Source organism: Bos taurus, chromosome 24, assembly GCF_002263795.3.
Source record: "Bos taurus isolate L1 Dominette 01449 registration number 42190680 breed Hereford chromosome 24, ARS-UCD2.0, whole genome shotgun sequence".
In the NCBI taxonomy this organism is placed as follows: Eukaryota; Metazoa; Chordata; class Mammalia; order Artiodactyla; family Bovidae; genus Bos; species Bos taurus.
The window spans coordinates 21,756,559-21,776,214 of NC_037351.1; the positions used below are offsets into that span (position 1 = coordinate 21,756,559).

General features: G+C 43.5%; 1 protein-coding gene across 2 annotated transcripts in view; it reads left to right on the forward strand.

The window, feature by feature from the left end:
• The window catches only part of ZSCAN30 (zinc finger and SCAN domain containing 30), a 20,342-nt gene extending 1,562 nt beyond the window's left edge, over positions 1–18,780 (forward strand). The window contains exons 2-4 of one of the 2 annotated variants that reach the window (XM_005224007.5): positions 8,010–8,537; positions 8,813–8,951; positions 15,588–18,780. In XM_005224007.5, the coding sequence (XP_005224064.1) occupies positions 8,130–8,537; positions 8,813–8,951; positions 15,588–16,519 (1,479 nt within the window). In that variant the 5' untranslated portion in view covers positions 8,010–8,129 and the 3' untranslated portion in view covers positions 16,520–18,780. Of the gene's footprint in view, positions 1–8,009; positions 8,538–8,812; positions 8,952–15,587 lie in introns of those variants that run through there. The other variant, NM_001205632.1, reaches the window with a different exon arrangement.
• The last annotated feature ends 876 nt before the right edge of the window (positions 18,781–19,656 follow it).

The following is a 19,656-nucleotide window of genomic DNA, read 5'->3' on the forward strand; positions in this document are numbered from 1 at the left end:
CTGGTGGTTCAGTACAGGGGGTATGGATTGGATCCCTGGTCAGGGAACTAAAGCCCTGCATGCTGCACACAACCGGAAAAAAACACAAAAAACAAAAGCCCAAAATGAAAGGAGAGAGAAGGAAAAAAAAACACACACACCAGAATTCCTTTCTATGGGATAATGGGAGAATCAGGGTACATGTGCTCTTTTTACTCACCACTCAGTAAGTTTCCCCAATAAAGCCTATTCTGTAACCCATGCCTTCTGACGTGAAATTTGCGTTTCCCTTATCCACTATGTTGAGTGCTGTATGCACGATGTGTTGAGAATCTCCTCTGGGCCAAGTGTTTTAAAATGCAACTTTTATTGTTATTTAGTTATGGGGAGGTCAACAGATCAGGAGATGATTGGTGAGAAAAGGTAGTTTGTTACAGGTCCCAAAGGAGCAGGGGCATGCCTGGCCCACAGAGCCACTTGGGGAAGCCCCAGGGTCAGTTAGGAGGTGATAGGAGCAGAAAGTGGGCAGGAGCCTTTATTGTGTCTTGTGTGGCAAGAAACAGGGCAAGGTCATGAGGTTTAGGATTGGCTACTTTGAATAATTTCAAAGTAGGGACAGGGCTCTGAGGCATAGAGGTTATCCCTGATTGCTGATACTTGGTCCTGGGGTGATAAGGGCAGGGGAATGGTGGTCCTGGATGAGAAAGCCCCCTGGAGGAGGTGGTGGGTTTCTGGGGCTCTGGATTGGTTGCTTGGTATGTAAAAGGCATACCTGCAAGCAAGTTTGCTATCTCTTGAAATCTGCTAGCCCTGGAAAGGGCAGTCCCTCCAGTGTTGACAAGGCCCTAGATGTCAAAGCATCAGAATTTAAAAAATGCTTAATATACCAAGCAAAACTAAATGTTTATGTTATTGTAATTCCTGTAATAACTCTGATGAAAGCATTGTTGACTCCATTTTTAATGGAGAAGAAATGGAATCTCAGAAAGGTTTAGTTGGCGACTACTGTCATAGCTTTTAAGAGTCTGCATTATGATTCCACATTGTGGGGTCACCTGATTCCAAAGCTGGTGCCTTTCCTGTGAACTAAGTCATCTCCTTGCAGTATGAGAAATGGGGACTTTTTCAGACCTAATTAGGCATTCAACAATGTTGACCACTGCCTGTTTTAAACTCTCCTTTCTTAACTGTAGTGACACTCTTTCTTTTATATATGTAACGCCTACTGTGTACCGCACATTAGATTGGGTGATGGAGAGACAGTGGGGAGCAAAAATCTTGATGTGGCTTATAATCTCATTGTGGAGGATAATACGTATTGCTTGAGCTTCCCTGGTGGCTCAGCAGTAAAGAATCCACCTGCAGTGAAGGAAAGGCAGGAGATGCCACTTCAGTCCCTGGGTCTGGAAGATCCCCTAAAGGAGGGCATAGCAAAGGAGCCTGGCAGGATACAGTCCATGGGGTCGCAAAGAGTTGGACACGGCTGAAGCAACTGAGCACACACGCATGGGTATTACTCAAATAATCCACTGAAGTATCAGTTCAGTTCAGTCCCTCAGTCATGTCCGACTCTTTGCAACCCCATGGGCTGCAACACACCAAGCTTCCTGTCCATCACCAACTCCCAGAGCTTGCTCAAACTCATGTCCATTGAATCGGTGATGCCATGCAACCATCTCATCCTCTGTTATTCTCTTCTCCTGCCTTCAATCTTTCCCAGCATCAGAATCTTTTCAAATGAATCAGTTCTTTGAACCAAGTGGCCAGAGAATTGGAGTTTCAGCTTTAGCATCAGTCCTTCCAAAGAACACCTAGGACTGATTTCCTTTAGGATGGACTTGTTGGATCTCTTTGCAGTCCAAGGGACTCTCAAGAGTCTTCTCCAACACCACTGTTCAAAAGCATCAATTCTTCGGCACTCAGCTTTTTTCACAGTCCAACTCTCACATCCATGCATGACCACTGGAAAAACCATAGCCTTGACTAGACGGACCTTTGTTGGCAAAGTAATGTCTCTGCTTTTCAATATGCTATCTAGGTTGGTCATAACTTTCCTTCCAAGGAGTAAGTGTCGTTTAATTTCATGGCTGCAGTCACCATCTGCAGTGATTTTGGAGCCCAAAAAGATAAAGTCTGACACTGTTTCCACTGTTTCCCCATCTATTTCCCATGAAGTGATGGGACCAGATGCCATGATCTTCGTTTTCTGAATGTTGAGCTTTAAGCCAACTTTTTCACTCTCCTCTTTCACTTTCATCAAGAGGCTTTTTAGTTCCTCTTCATTTTCTGCCATAAGGGTGGTGTCATCTGCATATCTGAGGTTATTGATATTTCTCCTGGCAATCTTGATTCCAGCTTGTGCTTCTTCCAGCCCAGCGTTCCTCATGATGTACTCTGCATATAAGTTAAATAAGCAGGGTGACAATATACAGCCTTGATGTACTCCTTTTCCTATTTGGAACCAGTCTGTTGTTCCATGTCCAGTTCTAACTGTTGCTTCCTGACCTGTGTATAGGTTTCTCAAGAGGCAGGTCAGGTGGTCTGGTATTCCCATCTCTTTCAGAATTTTCCACAATTTATTGTGATCCACACAGTCAAAGGCTTTGGCATAGTCAATAAAGCAGAAATAGATGTTTTTCTGGAACTCTCTTGCTTTTTCCATGATCCAGCGGATGTTGGCAATTTGATCTCTGGTTCCTCTGCCTTTTCTAAAACCAGCTTGAACATCTGGAAGTTCACGGTTCACGTATTGCTGAAGCCTGGCTTGGAGAATTTTGAGCATTACTTTACTAGCATGTGAGATGAGTGCATTGTGTGGTAGTTTGAGCAGTCTTTGGCATTGCCTTTCTTTGGGATTGGAATGAAAACTGACCTTTTCCAGTCCTGTGGCCACTGCTGAGTTTTCCGAATTTGCTGGCATATTGAGTGCAGCACTTTCACAGCATTGTCTTTCAGGATTTGAAACAGCTCAACTGGAATTCCATCACCTCCACTAGCTTTGTTCGTAGTGATGCTTTCTAAGGCCCACTTGACTTCACATTCCAGGATGTCTGGCTCTAGGTGAGTGATCACACCATCGTGATTATCTGAGTCATGAAGATCTTTTTTGTACAGTTCTGTGTATTCTTGCCACCTCTTCTTAATATCTTCTGCTTCAGTTAGGTCCATACCATTTCTGTTCTTTATTGAGCCCATCTTTGCATGAAATGTTCCCTTGGTATCTCTAATTTTCTTGAAGAGATCTCTAGTCTTTCCCATTCTGTTGTTTTCCTCTATTTCTTTGCATTGATTGCTGAGGAAGGCTTTCTTATCTCTCCTTGCTGTTCTTTGGAACTCTGCATTCAGATGCTTATATCTTTCCTTTTCTTTGCTTTTCACTTCTCTTCTTTTCACAGCTATTTGTAAGGCCTCCCCAGACAGCCATTTTGCTTTTTTGCATTTCTTTTCTATGGGGATGGTCTTGATCCCTGTCTCCTGTACAATGTCATGAACCTCAGTCCATAGTTCATCAGGCATTCTATCTATCAGATCTAGTCCCTTAAATCTATTTCTCACTTCCACTGTATAATCATAAGGGATTTGATTTAGGTCATACCTGAATGGTCTAGTGGTTTTCCCTACTTTCTTCAATTTAAGTCTGAATTTGGCAACCTGACTTGGCTCTTGAGAAACCTATATGCAGGTCAGGAAGCAACAGTTAGAACTGGACCAGTTAGACTGGTTCCAAATAGAAAAAGGAGTACATCAAGGCTGTATATTGTCACCCTGCTTATTTAATTTATATGCAGAGTACATCATGAGAAACACTGGGCTGGAAGAAGCACAAGCTGGAATCAAGATTGCCAGGAGAAATATCAATAACCTCAAGATATGCAGATGACACCACCCTTATGGCAGAAAGTGAAGAGGAACCAAAAAGCTTCTTGATGAAAGTGAAAGAGGAGAGTGAAAAAGTTGGCTTAAAGCTCAACATTCAGAAAACGAAGATCATGGCATCTGGTCCCATCACTTCATGGGAAATAGATGGGGAAACAGTGGAAACAGTGTCAGACTTTATCTTTTTGGGCTCCAAAATCACTGCAGATGGTGACTGCAGCCATGAAATTAAACGACACTTACTCCTTGGAAGGAAAGTTATGACCAACCTAGATAGCATATTGAAAAGCAGAGACATTCATTACTTTGCCAACAAAGGTCCGTCTAGTCAAGGCTATGGTTTTTCCAGTGGTCATGCATGGATGTGAGAGTTGGACTGTGAAGAAAGCTGAGTGCCGAAGAATTGATGCTTTTGAACAGTGGTGTTGGAGAAGACTCTTGAGAGTCCTTTGGACTGCAAAGAGATCCAACCAGTCCATCCTAAAGGAGATCAGTCCTGGATGTTTATTGGAAGGACTGATACTGAAGCTGAAACTCCAATACTTTGGCCACCTCATGTGAAGAGTTGACTCATTGGAAAAGACCCTGATGCTGGGAGGGATTGGGGGCAGGAGGAGAAGGGGATGACAGAGGATGAGATGGTGATGGTATCACTGACTCGATGGACATGAGTTTGAGTAAACTCTGGGATTTGGTGATGGACAGGGAGGCCTGGAGTGCCGTGATTCATGGAGTTGCAAAGAGTCTGCCACGACTGAGCGACTGAACTGAATTGAACTGTACTGGGGCTGTATATATACTGACAAAATGAGAGAAGTGCTCTGAGGGAAAGGAACATGATTCTCTTTCATGACTTCCTGAATGGTCCAGGGTTCTCAAGCCTGCCTACACATCAGAATTGCTTGCAGACTGTTTTACAGATCTAAAACCCCATCCATGAGGTTCTGGCTCAGGCTGGGGTGTGACCCGGGAATCTGTAAAGTGACATGAGTGCAAAGACAGACTCACCTGGGCTAAAGTGAGTTTGGAGTTTTAACTCCAAAGCTGAAGGGCTTTGGAGTTTTTTTGTCTTTAATTTTTATTTTATATTGGAGTATAGTTGACATAGGACTTCCCTCATAACTCAGTCGGTAAAGAATCTGCCTGCAATTCAGGAGGCCGTGGGTTTAATTCCTGGGTCAGGAAGATCCTCTGGAAAAGGAAATGGCGACCCACTCTAGTATTCTCGCCTGGAGAATCCCATGGATAGAGGAGCCTGGCAAGCTACAGTCCATGGGATCGCAAGAGTCGAACTCGACTTAGCAACTAAACCACCACCTCCATAGTTGATTAGTGGGCTTCCCTGGTGGCTCAGATAATAGAGAATCTGCCTGCAATGCAGAGACTTGTGTTCGATCCCTGGGTCAGGAAGATTCCCCTGTAGAAGGGAATGGCTACCCACTCCAGTATTCTTGCCTGGAAAATCTCATAGACTGAGGAGCCTGGTGGGCTATAGTCCATGGGGTCACAAAGGCTCAGACAGGACTGAGTGACTAAGCACGTATATGTAGTAAATTAACAATCTTGTGTTAGTTTCAGGTGTACAGCTAGGTGATTGTTACACGTGTTTGTATTGTATTTCAAATTCTTTTCCCATTTAAGTTGTTATAGAATGTTGAGCAGAGTTCCTTGTGCTTTACAGTAGGTCCTTGTTGATTACCCATTGTTTTTGTTTTTGCTTTTTTGAAACTAGTCCGGGGAACAAGATCGGATCTGCAACTTGAAGAAGTCACTGTGGTTACATTAGAAGCAGACTGCGTTCTCATACAGTGTGACAAGGATAGTTGCTGAAATGAAGATGGTGCTGGTAGTGATGGGGAAAGGTAGATTCTGGAGATAGGAAATAAAATCAATAGGACTCAATTTGAATTAAATATAGGAAGAATGTGTTAGGCATGCTTTCATGTTTCTGGCAATACAGCCAGATGGTTATTCCTGCTTTCTGAGGGGGATCTTCCTGGGAGAAGAGCAGGTTGCAGTGGGATGAATCATCAGTTGATCATGGATGTGCTGAGTTTGAGGTCCTTTTGAGAAATTCAAGAGGATTTATGATGGATGTGAGTCACAACCGGCACAGAGAACTGGAGCTCAGATGGGAGCTCTAGACTAGAAGTGGATGGTAACTGAAGGTCAGGATGAGATTCCCGGGAGAGACTAAGAGCAGTGGTGGTGGGCTTAGGGCTGACCTGTGGAACTCTGATGCAGAGGAGGGTGGGCCTGTGAAGGAGATGGAGAAGGAGCAGTGAGAGTGCTTCAGCCACCCAGTGGAGGACAAGTTGGTGAGGGATAATATTTGTGCATTGTCATGGAATTTCTTAAATGTCAATTGTAAGAAGAACTAAAGAAATGTATTTAATATTTTCCAAGTACCACAAAATTAAGAAGAAAAATGCCCCTAAATTTCTCTTTGTTGAGGTCTCTCCTCTCTCACTATTCCTTACCTCTGCCCAGGCAGAGGTACTCTGTCCAGTACTTTGTACCCTGGCTGCATATCAGAAGCATCTATGGAGCTTATTGGAGTCCCACCCATGGAGATTCTGATTCAACAAGTCTGTCCTGATGTCTGTGTTCCATGGTTGATTCTGAGCCATAGCACGCTGAGCCTGGCCTTTCTGAATTACCTGCATTTTGCTCAATGGGCCACATCCTCTTACTTGCCATCCCACTGCTTGCCTGAATGACCTTCCTCTACGGCTTTACCCAGCTCACACATATCAGGCTATGCTGAGATGATTCGCCCAGGCAGACAGTTCTTCCTGGTCTTGGTTATCTTTCCAGGCTACCTTGTCTGCTTCTCTCGATCCTTGGGTATATTGCACTGTGTTTGTCACTTTCCTGTACTAAACTAGGAGTCCTTGAAAACAGACCTTCGTACCCTGAGAATCCTGATCAGTATACTGCTTAGCACAGAGCTCAAGTATTGTTGAGATAATGGATGAAGGAATCCATTCCTCTTTTCTTTGTGTCTCAGAACCTTGTGACTTAAAGTCAAGAATAAACCTTCCTTTTATGTACATCACCGTGGCCATTCTCCATGACTTTTCCTTAACAGTTTCACCCTCATTCTTAATTTAATTTAGTGTCAACCTAGATTGTCCTGGGCATTAACCCATTCTGTAATTTTAAAAAGCCAGTGCATCAGAGTTGGGCTACTCCTAGGTTCATGTCTTGACTTTGCTGTATACCAGTTTGGGACCTTGGGCAAATTACTTAGCTTTTGAGAACCTCAGTTTCCTCATCTGTAAAGTGGGGATGATAATGCATACCTGCTAGTGTTATTTACACTTTCTGATAAAATTGTATTTGTAAAGTGCCTTGCCCAAGGTAGGTTTATTAAGTGCAGATTCCCTTCTTTGGAGAGTTGTTGTTGTTTAGTCGCTAAGTCGTATCCAACTCTTTGTGACCCCATGGATTGTAGCCTGCCAGGCTCCTCTGTCTGTGGGATTTCCCAGGCAAGAATAAATGGAGTGGGTTGCTATTTTCTTCTCCAGAGGATTTTCCCGACCCAAGGATTGAACCCAAGTCTTCTGCATTGGCAGGCAGATTCTTTACCACTGAGTCACTCAGGAAGCCCCTCTTTGGGGAGAACCCATGACTTAATAGAAAGAGCTAATAAATACTCTGGTTGCTGAGCACAGTTGTGCTGCTTACTGGCTGTGTGTCTTGGGTCCCTTTATGATTCTCAGCAGCCTCATTTGGAAAATGGGCACAGTTACGATTGTCCTTACAGAATTCATAGGGAAGTTATATTAAATTTATGTTAAGTATCTCGCAGGTGCTTGGCATCTAGTAGGTGGTCAGTAAAGTGGTGCTTGTTATTCTGAGGAGTAATAATACACTAGAGTGTTTTTCCTGCTTTGCATGATTTTTGAGCACTACTTACTGTCTCCCATGTTGTCTCTAACATGGTCACCAAAAGTTGAATTTATTTCAGTGATACTTAAACATTTTCCATTTCACATCCTGAGAAAAATCCTGAATCATCTATGAATGTATCATTTATACGAAAGCTCCCTTCTCGTCAGTTTTCTTTACAGCACTATGCTCTGTGTCACCTGGTCTTCAAACAGCTGAATTTATATTCTAAACACATTTTCCCCCCTGTGTGACATTAGCATTGTCCACCTCAGGAGCTCCCTGAAGCATCAGAACTCAGAAGAAATCTCGTAGACACAGACCCATCTGCTCACCACTTCAGCTAGGCAGCCTCTGAATTCAGATTGTCTCTGCCCAGAATGGCAGGGAAGTCTGCAGCCTTGGCCTACTGTGCTCCAAAAGGGCAAGAAAGACTCGTCGTGGTGAAGGTCGAAGAAGAAAACTGTGTTTGGGGGCACGACTTCGGCCGTCAGGGAAACGCCTGTAGCCGGGAGGCCTTCCGCCAGCGGTTCAGGCAGTTTGGCTACTCTGACTCCGCGGGGCCCCGGGAGGCGCTGGGCCGGCTCCGCGAGCTTTGCTGTCAGTGGCTGAGGCCCGAGGTGCTCAGCAAGGAGCAGATCCTGGAGCTGCTGGTGCTGGAGCAGTTCCTGGCCATCCTGCCCGAGGAGCTGCAGGCCTTGTTCCGAGAGAACCGACCAGAGAGCGGAGAGGACGCCGTGGAGATGTTGGAGGAGCTGGAGAAGGAGCTCGACGAGCCAAGGCAACAGGTAGGGAGGTGTTTTGTTGGCTTGTTTAACCATTTGTAGGTTAATGAGAAAGCCATTCTGAGTGACTTGACTGGGCTACCAGAGAACGGTAAAAATTTTTGTCTTTTGGCTTATTATTTGTCCACTAGGATCAAGTCACTAGAGCTATTAGCCTTATTGTTCTCTATCTAATCATTTGCTTGAGTTTCTGACTCTGGTTGGCCTGCCCTGTTATTCTAGGGGTTTTCCTCTTGTGTGTCCTCAGAATCATAGTGTTGGTACTTGATTACTCCTAGGACACAGCTCATGGCCAGGGAATGACCTGGAAGGAAATGACATCTGTGGGAGCACTGAAGTCACCGAGTATCCAGCTCCAGCCCTTGGAAAAGCGGGGCAAGAATGAGACTCAGGAGTGCCAGGCTTTCTGTGAGACAGGTGAGGAGCCACAGTCCATGTGGGGTTGAGGATGGAGGTGAAGGTGTAAATGTGTGGCATGGGGCATTTTCTTAATGACTGCTGCTTGTGACTGTCATTAAATGTTGTGGAAAAGCCCCCTTACCTAGAAATATTCTTCCTTTGGCTCTGCCTAGAATCTGAAATTCCAACATAATTTCTAATTCTGGGTTAAGAGTTAAGGTCTCAGCACTTCCCAGATGGTCCAGTGGTTAAGAATTCGTCTGCCAATGCTGAGGACACGGGTTCCATCCCTGGTCAGGGAAGATCCCACCTGCCTCAACTAAACCAGTCCACCACAACTACTGAAGCCCACGCTCCACCACACGAGGAGCACCCCAGTAAGAAGCCTGTGCTCTGCAGCTAGAGAGTAGCTGCCTCTCACCGCAAGTAGAGAAAGCCCACATACAACAGCGAAGACCCAGCATAAGAAAAAAAAACTAAAATTAATTAAAAAAATAAAAAAAGAAACTTAGAAAAAATTAAGGTCTCTAATAGAATTTTCTAATAATACCCATAATATTCAAAGACCAGTATTCTGTTTTTTTAATATTATGGTCCTACTGTCAAGGCAATTCCTAAGATGAAGACGAATAATGTATCAGTAAGAGAAATTACATGGTAGCTTGAACAGGGGAAGTTTAGCATTAAGAATTATTAACTATGACAGGGGATTAATTACTAACTAGTTTTTAAAATCCCCATTAAGTATACAGAAATAACACATGTAGGAGTCTCTGGGATTGAGGTAGATCACCCCAGAAAGGAACCAGTCTGCAAGAGGGTGCCACATCCTCTCCCTCCCCTGGCAGAGCTGAGGTCCAGACCTTGTTGAAAAGGGCACAGCTGTGGCCCGCTGAAATGTTCCCAGAAGTGCTTGCTGGCAGACTTGCTGGGAAACTGCTCTTTGGGGTTTGAGGACAGCCATTCATGGGTGGGGGGAGAGTGTTGTGTTCTAGGGGGCAGAATTCCCTGAGAAGCCACCTTTTTGAGTGCCAGGAGCCCCCCATGGGGAGGTGCCATGACACGGAACTTGCTGGAAAGCCATGCTGAGGGATGGTGCCCTGCACCTTGCAGGGAAACAAAGAGAGCACACCAGAACCAGGAAGGGAAGACCCTTCCTCCTCCAGTGTCTGTTTGGCCCCCCTACTGTTAAAGTTCACATCGTGTCAGTCGGCCAGGGAGAAGTGTGTCACAGGCAGGGCATCGAAGGGTGGGTTTGAAGCTGACCAGGGGGCTTTATGTTATTGGCAAAGTCATCCCTATGGGCAGCACATACATCAGGCTTATTAACTTGTTTTCATGAACAAGTTTGTTACACTCACCTACCCTTCCGATTTCATTTTTACCAAACAATCTTATTAAGTTCCCATGAAACTTAGCTATAATAAAAAAGTACATTAGTCTAGTCTGGTCTGTGTGACAGTTACATTATTCATTCATTCTTATTGTGGTTTTCCTGCTCAGTTTCATGAGCTTGGCTAATGAGAGTTGACCCCAAGAGGTAAATCTATTCATTGTATGATGATAAAGTTAGGTTTATGAGGCCACAAGGTCAAGGGCTAGCTCTCAGATTTTGGCAGTTCACCAAAGGAACTCATGCATCTGTACATTGAGACCTCCTGAGAAACTCCCTTCCAGCTCTCCTGACACATCATTTGCCAAGTGAACCATCTTCTGCATCCAGTAGGAGCTACATTCAAGTGGACTTTAACAATCATTTCCTCGAGTCCTCTGCCTTAAAGTAGGTAAATATCTAAATCAGTTAGAGTAGATTATTCCTATTTTAAGGTCTTAAGGAATGAGAGTGTCCTGTAATTTTTTAAGTCATTCTTGTTTTTTTCATTCTGATATTTGTTGTGGGCTGAATTATGTCCCCCTGCCCCCAATTTCTGTGTTGAAGCCTTAGCCTCCAGTACCTCAGAATATGACTGTGTTTAAGATAGAGCCTTTAAAGAAGTAAATAAGTTAACATGGGATTGTTAGGGTGATCTCTAGTCCAATATGACGGTGTCCTTGTAAGAAGAGGAGATTGGGACATAACACAAATTGAGGGACAACAATATAAGGACACAGTGGAAAGAAAGCCACTGCAAGCCACAGAGAGGTAGACCTGGAGGGGGAAAAAAAACCTGTCAACACATTGATTTTGGACTTCCAACCTCCAGAACTGTGAGAAAGTAAATTTCTGTTGTTTAAGCCATCCAGTGTATGGTATTGTGTTACGGCAAGCAGACCAGCCAGCTACAACAATCTTAAACTTCTTTTCTGGGTCGATATGAACTACTTCCAACTTTAATTCCATTTTATTTTATTTGTTCAGCAGAGTCCTCATAAAACACAACCTATTCTTGAAGGCAGTGAGTACACCGCCCTTTAACTTTGTTTTAACTAAGCATCTCACTGCCTCTGACTCTCTGTTCCATCTCTGGTCATTCCCCTGGACATGCTTCAGGTTCTCCACATTCATTTGAACTACAGGGATAAAAAAATAAAATACTCTAATAAAGATCTGACTAGTTTATAAGGTAGATTCACACCCCTCTTACATGTTGCACTTTGCATCTTTTTATTGTTCACTCTTTCACAGTGGTATTACATTTTTGACTCAATCCAGCCTTCCTCATCCTCCGTTTATGCCTGGTCCCTAAGTATATGGCCTTGAATGGCCTTTACTGGATTCCTGATGAATCTCGTTATGCTGATCTCTTTCTTAGTCATGAGGGTTTCACCTCCACTTCTGAAGGATTAATGTGGATCATTTCACATCTTTTACCTGGGTCCTGAGGTTTAAATCATTGGAGGAATCCACTCTGACTGGATTGTAAGAGCCATCACGTAATTTTTACAGCCTTACACCCTCGTTACATAATATATAATATAATTTTCCTGTAGCTTCTTCACTAGCCTAATAGTATGTCTTGCAAGAAGAGAAGTCTGTGTTGGAGATTTGAGTGCAGGTGGTTTGCTGAGAACATGCTCTTCGGGAGAACTCTGGATGGAGTGAGAGAGGGAGGGTTAGGAAGGGGCAAGATCAAGAAACCTAGCCTTGACTTAATCCATGTGGTGGGGCTTTGCAGGGATCCCCCTGGAGCATAATTGTACTGCTGTGTTGTCGCTTCTTGAGTTGGGGTGGAGGGTGGTGAGGGTGGAGTAATTTCCTAGGCCGGGTGGCTTTCATCTGCCAGGGAAAGTCTCCAGAGAAGGGGACAGCTGTAGGTCATTAGGAGCCAACAGTTGCAGCAGCTGAGGGAAGGAGGCACCATACTGGTGAAGGTGATTTGGGTGGGCAGTGGAGCATCATCTTTATAGTGTTACCCTGTGTAATTAAGGCTGAGTCCCTAGGTAAGAGGATTTTAGACCATACAGGGTATTGAAAAGGTAGGAAAGTAGTGGGGTGGGGTGAAAGTGAAAGTGAAGTCACTCAGTCGTGTCCAACTCTTTGCGACCCCCTGGACTGTAGCCAACCAGGCTCCTCCCTCCATGGGATTCTCCAGGCAAGAGTACTGGAGTGGGTTGCCATTTCCTTCTCCAAGGGATCTTCCCGACCCAGGGATTGAACCTGGGTCTCCTGCATTCCAGGCAGACGTTTTAACCTCTGAGCCACCAGGGGATGTTATATAGAAGAGCTTTTCTATAGGGAAACCTATGGCTTATTTCTCTTCCAGAGTGTCTCCTATAATCTGTACTCTGCCCTCCAGCCTCTGGACTTTGGGCTTGGTTGTGAATTATCATTCATTCTTGGGAGATAGTAATTAGATTATTTGGCTTATTTTTGTACAAATATTTCTAAATACTCAAGTAGTCATTTGTTATTCTACTTTCAATCTTAAATTTCCATAAATTATTCTAGTTAACTGTTTATCCTAATATTTTTATATAATAAACATATATAGTTGAAAGAATAAAAGTCTTGATATTTTCCTGATCTATACATCTAAGGTCAGGATTTTGTACTGGTCTCATGATTTGACTTCATGTAATTACAGAATTTGAAGAGGTATTTTCAGTTCAGTTCAGTTCACTCAGTCATGTCTGACTCTTTGCAACCCCATGAACTTCAGCAAGCGAGGCCTCCCTGTCCATCACCAACTTCCAGAGTTTACTCAAGCTCATGTCCATTGAGTCAGTGATGCCATCCAACCATCTCATCCTCTGTCACCTTCTCCTTCCGCCTTCAGTCTTTCCCAGGACCAGGGTCTTTTCAAATGAGTCAACTCTTCACATCAGGTGGCCAAAGTATTGGAGTTTCAGCTTCAACATCAGTCCTTCCAATGAATATTCAGGACTGATTTCCTTTAGGATGGACTGGTTGGATCGCCTTGCAGTCCAAGGGACTCTCAAGAGTCCTCTCCAAAACCACAGTTCAAAAGCATCAATTCTTTGGTGCTCAGCTTTCTTTATAGTCCAACTCTCACATCCATACATGACTGCTGGAAAATCCATAGCCTTGACTAGACAGACCTTTGTTGGCAAAGTAATATTTCTGCTTTTTAATATGCTGTCTAGGTTGGTTATAACTTTCCTTCCAAGGAGTAAGAGATATTTTAAATCCTGTAAATTATGTAACTGTTCTAATGTTCACAACCCTAATTTTGTCCCTACAAAATTTTATTGCCACTTTATACTCTAATAATTTGATCTATTTACTACTTTCAGAAAATTTCTCATTGGGTTGTTACTTCTCTGACTTTAACCAAGTTGGTGCTTATTATTCTTCAGCCCTTTTTATATATTATGCTTTTATCTATAATTTTTCCCTTTTCAAACAAGCACAGGCTTGATTAAGTTTCTGTCTAAGATCCAAGAACAGTGTGAATTTGAGTGTTCCATCCTAATCTAAGAGGCAGTGTCATCCATCTGTGATTTCTGGTAAGGAGTGAGGGAAAGAGAAGCTGGATAGCCCTCTGCTTTGGTCAGGTAATCATTGTGAGACTTTATTGTTGTGTTTGAAGTATCATGAACTACAAGAATATCAGAAAAGGTATTTATTTTCATATAAAAACATGCTTTTTTACAAAAATAAAACAAAAATGTTAAAAAAAATTTTTTTTCCCCTCAGTGCCATGCCATTATAGCCATGCTTCCTTCCAATAAGAAAGGCAGATGACATGGAGGGAAAACTGTAAACCTTGATGTGAAGCATCTTTGGTTGAATCCTAACTCTACCAATTGTTTATTCTGTGACCTTACATCGGTGAACTTCGGTGGTGGGTCAGTGATAAAGAACCTGCCTGCCAAGAAGGAGACCTGGGTTCCATCCTTGGGTCAGGAAGATCCCATGGAGAAGGAAATGGCAACCCACTCCAATAATCCCATGGACAGAGGAGCCTTAGCAGGCTACAGTCCATGGGGTCGCAAAGAGTCAGACAAGACTTAATAACTAAACAACAGCAACAAGAGATATCAATGATATAGCCTCTCTGAGTCTTCATTTCCTAATCTGTAGAATGTGTATAAGTTTAGAGGACTTTGAGGAGGTAGAAAGTAGCTTAACAGTTTTTCAGATTTTCTCCATGCAAAATAATTCAAGTTACCTTAGCCATCATTTAGTAGCCTCCTATTTTGAGTTACGAGAAATCTAGAAATGAGAGGGGCATGTTGTGTGAGAGCTGAAGGTTTGGCACCAGGCAGTCATATCTGCCTCTCCTTTCCAACCTTCGTTGACCGTTTATCAATAAAAAAGTGAACATGGAAGACTCCCACCAGACCCTGAATGAGTCAGGAATTCACAAGATTCCTTTTATTATGCTCTGCATATCGTATTCTATTTGCTTGTAATTATTTGATCAACTAAGAACTTACCAGAATCTGCCATTTACCTTTGCACCCCCTGTGTGTGTGCGTGCTAAGTTGATTCAGTCGTGTCTGACTCTTTGGGACTCTAGGGACTGTGGCCCTCAGTCCATGGGATTCTTCAGGCATGAATACTGGAGTGGGTTGCCGTGTCTTCCTCCAGGAGATCTTCCCAACCCAGAGATTGAACACACGTCTCCTGCATTGGCTGGTGGGTTCTTTACCACTAGCACCACCTGGGAAGCCCTTGTACCGCCTACCTCTGTTCAGTTCTAAACCTTGAAGTGTTTTCCAATTGTATCTTCTGCTCTCCTGTTTTTCTAGAAGGACTAGATTCAAGACTCAGACATCTTTCTTTAGCCTACTTGTTCCTAGTTGTTCCTCTTTTCCTTTCCCTCATTACCTAAAAACACACCTTCTCCTCTAACCCAGGACTGTCTCCCAGCTTCCTGCTCTCTCACTGCTACCCCTGTTTACCACCATCTCCTTTAGCTAATGTCTTTCACTGTTCACTATCTCTCCTTTCCCAGGCTGACTCTCATTCTAGTCTATATTACTGTCTGGGGACGGGCACCTCTCACTACCCCAAGTCACTTCTCTCTCTCTCTCTCTTTTTTAACCATTTTTATTTTTTATTTAATAAATAAAACTGAAACCAAGTCACTTCTCTTAATTGTAGATTTGGAAGCTAATTGTTAATAGTTTTCCTTCTAACAGGTAAATACCTATTTTACTTGATTTCTTTTCTATTCTCACTATAGTAAGTTTTTTCTTCCAGCATGGGGAGCAAATGACACTTGCATATTCTATTCACATTTTTAGATGGCAAGCTGGTGGCTGACAGAGTATTGACAGCAAAGCAAGAAATTATTGAATGTGTTGCATCAGCAACCACAATACCTCCAAGACGACTCCCTGGGGAAACTCCTTCAGGACAGATACTTGAAGAAGCTTTAGGAGGTCTGGACAATTTTGAGAAGCTGAAAGGCAGTGCGTCTGGGAACAAACTGAGTCAGTTCCCTTCCCAGGAAACACATTTTAGACTGGCCAGCTTCACCAAGGAAATCGCCACAGAAAAGAATTTCCTGGAATGTAATGAAAGTATAGGAAGCCTCAGCCTGAACTCAAACTCTATAACACAACCGAGAATTCTTTCTGGGGGTAAGCTCTATGAGTGCTTGGACTGCGGGAAAGCCTTTTGCCAGAGCTCCAAGCTGATTAGACATCAGAGAATTCATACTGGAGAGAGACCTTATGCATGTCAAGATTGTAGCAAAGCCTTTAGTCTGAGATCAGACCTTGTTCGACATTGGAGAATTCATAGTGGTGAAAAACCCTATGGATGTTGTGAATGTGGAAAAGCCTTCAGGGGCAGCTCAGAGCTCATCCGGCATCAGAGAATTCACACTGGAGAGAAGCCTTATGGATGTGGTGAATGTGGGAGAGCTTTCAGCCGGAGCTCAGCCCTTACCCAGCATAAGAAAATTCATACTGGAGACAAAGGCTATGAATGTACTGAATGTGGTAAGGCTTTCAGTAGAAGCTCTATCCTTATTGAACATCAGCGAATTCACACTGGAGAGAAACCTTATGAATGTAATGCATGTGGAAAATCCTTCAATCAAAACTCAGCCCTCACCCAGCATCAGAGGATCCACACTGGGGAAAAGCCTTATGAATGCAGTGAATGTAGGAAGACCTTTAGGCATAGATCAGGCCTCATGCAGCATCAGAGAACTCACACCAGAGTGTAACTCTTTGGGTAAGAGTTGTACAATTGTGAAATGCTAGGAATTCACTTTGGGGGTGAGACTCCACAGAAGATAAAGGTTTTCTGAGAGCAGAATTCTTGTCCTTCCAGTGCCATGAACTGTTGTAAGAGTAGATCCACAGAAGGATATTTGTTGAAGTGTTGAATGGGTACCTTCACAGTAAATCTGGGGTTAGGGAAGAGATCCTGAGAGAGCTCCTTATAAGATGCCTAGGAGGTGATGCCTCTAATGGCAAGGATCCCTGCCCAGGCAAGAGCATTTGTATTTGGCAGGTGAAGGCACATGCCAAATTATCCAGTTCTCTGAAATGTTGTGTTGTGAGGTTGTGAAACGTTGAATTATGCCCTGGATCAGTTTAGTAGTATCTGGGGAATGGTGACTCATTCTCCTCCCACGTCAGTTCTCTCCTCAGCCCTGGCCTTCCTGCTGAGGTCTGCTTGTTTAGTGAGCGCCTGGTATGTGCCATTCATCAGGGGCAGACATGGCCACTGCATCTTGAGTTAAGGGCTAGTAAGTTTTATATATATATGCATGCGTGCATGGTCAGTTGCTTCAGTTATATCTGACTCTTTGCAACCCCAAATTCCTCTGTCCATGGGATTCTCCAGGCAAGAATACTGGAGTGGGTTGCTATTTCCTCCTCCAGAGGATCTTCCCGACCCAAAGATCTAACCTGCATCTCTTGGAGCTTCTGCATTGCAGGCGGATTCTTTACCACTGAGCCACCACGGAAGCCCTTACATATATATGCATATTCAGAAATATATATACACATATTCATATATGTGAGTATATGTATATGTGTGGTGTGCATGTATGATTCTGTTGAAATGCATGGATGGCAAGGGATACCTAACCTGGTCCATGAGTCACCAAAGGCTTCCTGGATGTGATGAAATCTCAGCTGAGACATAAAAGGTGGGTAGAGGTTAGCCAGAACAAAGCAAGAAGGAAGAGAATGTTACATGCAGAGGTTATCGCATGCTGCATGGCATGAAGAGAGGATCTGGAACCATCCCTTCTTCTGACACTTCTCTCTGGCAACAATTTGTTCTTGTGGCCCCTGGTTCAGAAGCCAGGAGAGGTGTTGGTCCCTCGCTTCCTATTTAGTCACTGAGTTGGGTAGCCAATCCCAATCTCTTGAAGTACTCAGAGAATTAGTGTGATGGGAGACTTGGCTGTGATGCATGAAAAAGACATGTTTGTACATCTAGGAAGGAGTACATATTGGATGCTAGAGGGACAGTGTGGACTAGAGTGCTTGTGTCTCATGACCCTGGGGCCCAGAAATGAGAAGCTGACAGGAACATGGGAGTAGGAGGTCCTCCCAGGCTCCACTATGTCTCATTCCCTGCTTGCCCTCCTCTTCATCAGACTCACAGATGCTAAGCTACTTGAGGGCAATGAGTATTTGTTGAATTACCCTCTCAGATGCCTCAAAACTCAACTTTTCTAATTTTTGTCAGTTTTAATTAACTCACCAGTAATTGTTGAGGGCAGTTAATACCTAAGAGAAAGTCTGAGTCCTCTTCTAGGGTACCCCAGTTTCCCTTCCTGATGCTGTCACTTCTGAAGAAGACATGGTGATCAAAGCTGTTGTGGCTAACAGGGGAGGTGGGATTGGGGGAACAGCCTTTGTGTCCAGAGGCCGTAGGATCACTAGTGAGGTCAATCAGATATCTAAAAAGATTTTTCAGATGGATAGAGTTGCCTTTTCCTGTAGGTGACAATCAAATGATTTCATGTTTTTAATACCATTGAATATCTTTTCCTGATTGTGAACTATAAATGTTGATAGTATAGAAAATGAGAAAGTATAAATCACCCAGGATCCCATCATCCATAGAAACACTGTTAACATTTTAGAGTACTTTCTATTCATTTTTTTAACCCATCAACCCTAATATATATAATATACACACATATATTTTTTCTTGGTAATAATCTTGTCTGGTGAATCATTCTTAGTAACTGATTTTTAACATTTATACTTTTGAATATATACTTCAACTGTTCATTAAAAAATTTTTGGTAGTTGATTTACAATATTGTAAATTTCTGCTGTACAGCAGTGATTCAGTTATATATCTATATATTCTTTAACATACTCGTTTCCATTATGATTTATCTCAGGACATTGAATATAGTTCCTTGTACTATACAGTAGGACCTTGTTGTTATACTTCAGCTATTTAGTATGAGAATGTAATGCAAGATGTCTTGTAATAAAATTTGAGTTTTGAGTTTTGCTTTGAAATTGATCACTCAGTAATAAGCACAGTAAGACAAGTGGAGACATGTTGGGGAAACAGGGGAAGGAGCTGTGGAAGGCTGGGAGCTGGTGATCTCAGCTTTGATTCCATGGCCAAAATGTGTCTGAGATGCTAGCTAGTCCCTGGGGATGCAGTTCATCAGGTGAAGCCACAAAATTGAGGGGCCATCTGGGGCTGAACTGTGGTTGAAAGAACATGGGAATCAGAGCAAGTCCCCTCTGAACACACATGCCCTGCATCCACCAGAATCCGGACACTTCCCCACCTGTCTTGAGAGCAAGAGTCTGGGAGAATGCTCCAGCTTTCCCCTCTCCTCTCAGCAGGTCCTTAATACAATCACACATGAAGGAAAACCCCATGACCCTCTAGATCTGCCATCGTTCGTGCCTGCCAAGGAGACAGCTGTGAATGATAGTTACTGAGCAGCGGTGTCTGGTTCTGGCCCATCAGAAAGCAGGGGGTGGGTCTGTCTACTCACCCTCCCTCTTGACTTGCAGAAATGCTCCCCAGATGCGTTCCTTCTGCACGGAAATGACTGGCAAGTCTCCCTGCTCTGAAGATTCACTTCAAGGGGCAAAAGAAGCAATGCTGTTCACAGGGGAGTTAAGACCAAGGTCAGACGTGTTTAAATTTCTAATTCTCTCATCTAGACAGTGTTAACTAGCCTGTGGACGTGAGGGAGAGGTAGAAAACTGGTATTAAGCACTGTGCCTACATTCCACATCTTTTAAAATCCAAGAATTTGTGCAGGATCCGTTTAGGGTAAACAGTGGACTGCCTCTCCACCCCAAGAAATGAGGGATCTGAGCAGAAAAGAAACAGATGGGTTACTTTTCCTCCAGCAAT